This window comes from Orycteropus afer, unplaced genomic scaffold (genome assembly GCF_000298275.1).
Source record: "Orycteropus afer afer isolate SDZICR_OR568_19922 unplaced genomic scaffold, OryAfe1.0 scaffold00209, whole genome shotgun sequence".
In the NCBI taxonomy this organism is placed as follows: domain Eukaryota; kingdom Metazoa; phylum Chordata; class Mammalia; order Tubulidentata; family Orycteropodidae; genus Orycteropus; species Orycteropus afer.
In genome coordinates, this window is record NW_006921796.1 from 1918352 (window position 1) to 1920186 (window position 1835).

General features: G+C 36.0%; 1 protein-coding gene across 1 annotated transcript in view; it reads left to right on the forward strand.

Annotated features, from left to right (window-relative positions):
* CRY1 (cryptochrome circadian regulator 1) overlaps nucleotides 1-496 on the forward strand; it is a 105494-nt gene extending 104998 nt beyond the window's left edge. The window contains exons 11-12 of the mRNA XM_007948230.2: nucleotides 247-318; nucleotides 393-496. Coding sequence (XP_007946421.1) covers nucleotides 247-318; nucleotides 393-496 — 176 coding nt within the window. The remainder of the gene's footprint in view (nucleotides 1-246; nucleotides 319-392) is intronic.
* Nucleotides 497-1835: the final 1339 nt, after the last annotated feature.

A 1835-nucleotide genomic window follows, 5' to 3' on the forward strand; every position in this document is an offset into this window, starting at 1 on the left:
TCTAATAGTGGTCATTCAGTAAGATATTTTTTTAAAGATAATTATTGTAATTTTCCCTTTGAACTGTACACCTTTCTATGAGTCTAAATCTCCTGAATTGGGCATGTGATTTTTGGTTGACTTGGAGAGTTGAGGTCCTAAAAACATAGAAGACCTTTACAAATACTAAAAATTGGATTTAAAGTTTTAATACATAGAAGTTGGAATTAAGTTTAAGTCATTTTCTTATGTTCTAAACACTGACAGGTTGCTCTCAAGGAAATGGTATATTACATTATGCTCATGGAGATAGCCAACAAGCTCACCTGTTACAGCAAGGTAAGGATGAAGCATTCGCGCAAACTCTTCTCTTCTGCTTTTTCTATACTAAATGTACATTTCTCACTGTGTAGGAAGAAGTTCCGTGGGTACTGGGCTCAGCAGTGGGAAACGGCCTAGTCAGGAAGAGGAAACACAGAGCGTTGGTCCTAAAGTCCAGAGACAGAGCACCAATTAGGTAAATATTCTAGAGAGTTATTTCTTGCTTTATGTATAGCTCATATAAATTAAGATGATTTCCAAAATGGAATTAATCTCTATTTTCAAAACAGATCTGAGGCATCACTTTTCAGTTGATTATTACAAAATCAGTCAGTTATCAGACAACAGAAATGGGTCTCTACTGGCAAAGTTTCCATTCAGTTTCATAGTCGTCTTGAATCCGCAGTCATTAAATTTGAAAAGCTTATAATTTTGTTGTCAAGTTTTTTTCTTAGAAGAGTATCTTTGCATTTCCTTACTGTGTGACCATGGATCTAAAATAGGTAAACTCGCTGCCATCACATTGATTCCAACTCAGAGCGAACCCCATTGGGTTCCCAAGGTTGTAAATCTTTACAGTATCCGACTGCCTCATCTTTTCTTCTGCAGAGTGGCTGGTGGATTAGAACCATCAACCTTTTGGTTAGCAGTCAAATGCCTTAACCCCTGCATCACCAGAGCTCCTTAAAAAGAATTAAAGTAGCCATTTTGGTGATATAGTGCCTAAGGCATATGCCTGCTAACCAGAAGGCTGGCAGTTCAAACCCACTAGCCACTCCTTGGAAGGAAGGTTGGGCAATCTACTGCCATAGCAGTACCGCCTCAGAAACGCAAGGAGGGGTCGCTATGAGTCAGATCTGACTCTACGGCAATAAATTTGGTTTGGTTTTTTGGTTTTATTTTAGTGGCATTAATATAATCTGTGAACTTTTCCCCAAATCTTTGCCTCTTAAATGTTTCTAAGTTTCCTTTATCTATTGTGAAGCTTTTGAAATCTAAATTCTTTCCAATTCTGGAATAGTTTAACTTTTTAAAATGCTGGCCTTGTTTGGAAGTACCAAAAAGCTACACCTATACCTGAATTTAATTGGATTTGGGATAACATTTTAATATGAGAAAGTATTTATACCATGCACTTGCCAGTTTTTAAAGACATCTTATTTCTCCAGTTATCTTAAACTGTTATATTTTTTATCACCTAGATCTTTATGCCAACTTACATTAGATTGCATTTTTCTTGAGGATAAGATCAATAAACACACATGATGTTTTCATTCTCTGATCCCCTGCAATCAGGTTCTACTTAGTTTTTTTTCTTTTTCCTTAAATCACAGAAACGTTCAGGAGGAATGAAATACTGTTGGCAGCTGACATTGGCGGGGCGTTCAGTGCTTTTTCAGTTGAATTATTTAAAATGCTCACTGATAGAAGAAGACAGTTACATTTCAAACTGCATCATTTCTAATGACATTTCTGTGGTTTTTAACTTTTTAATGAATTTCACTTAGGACAAATGGTAATTTGTATATAAAGAA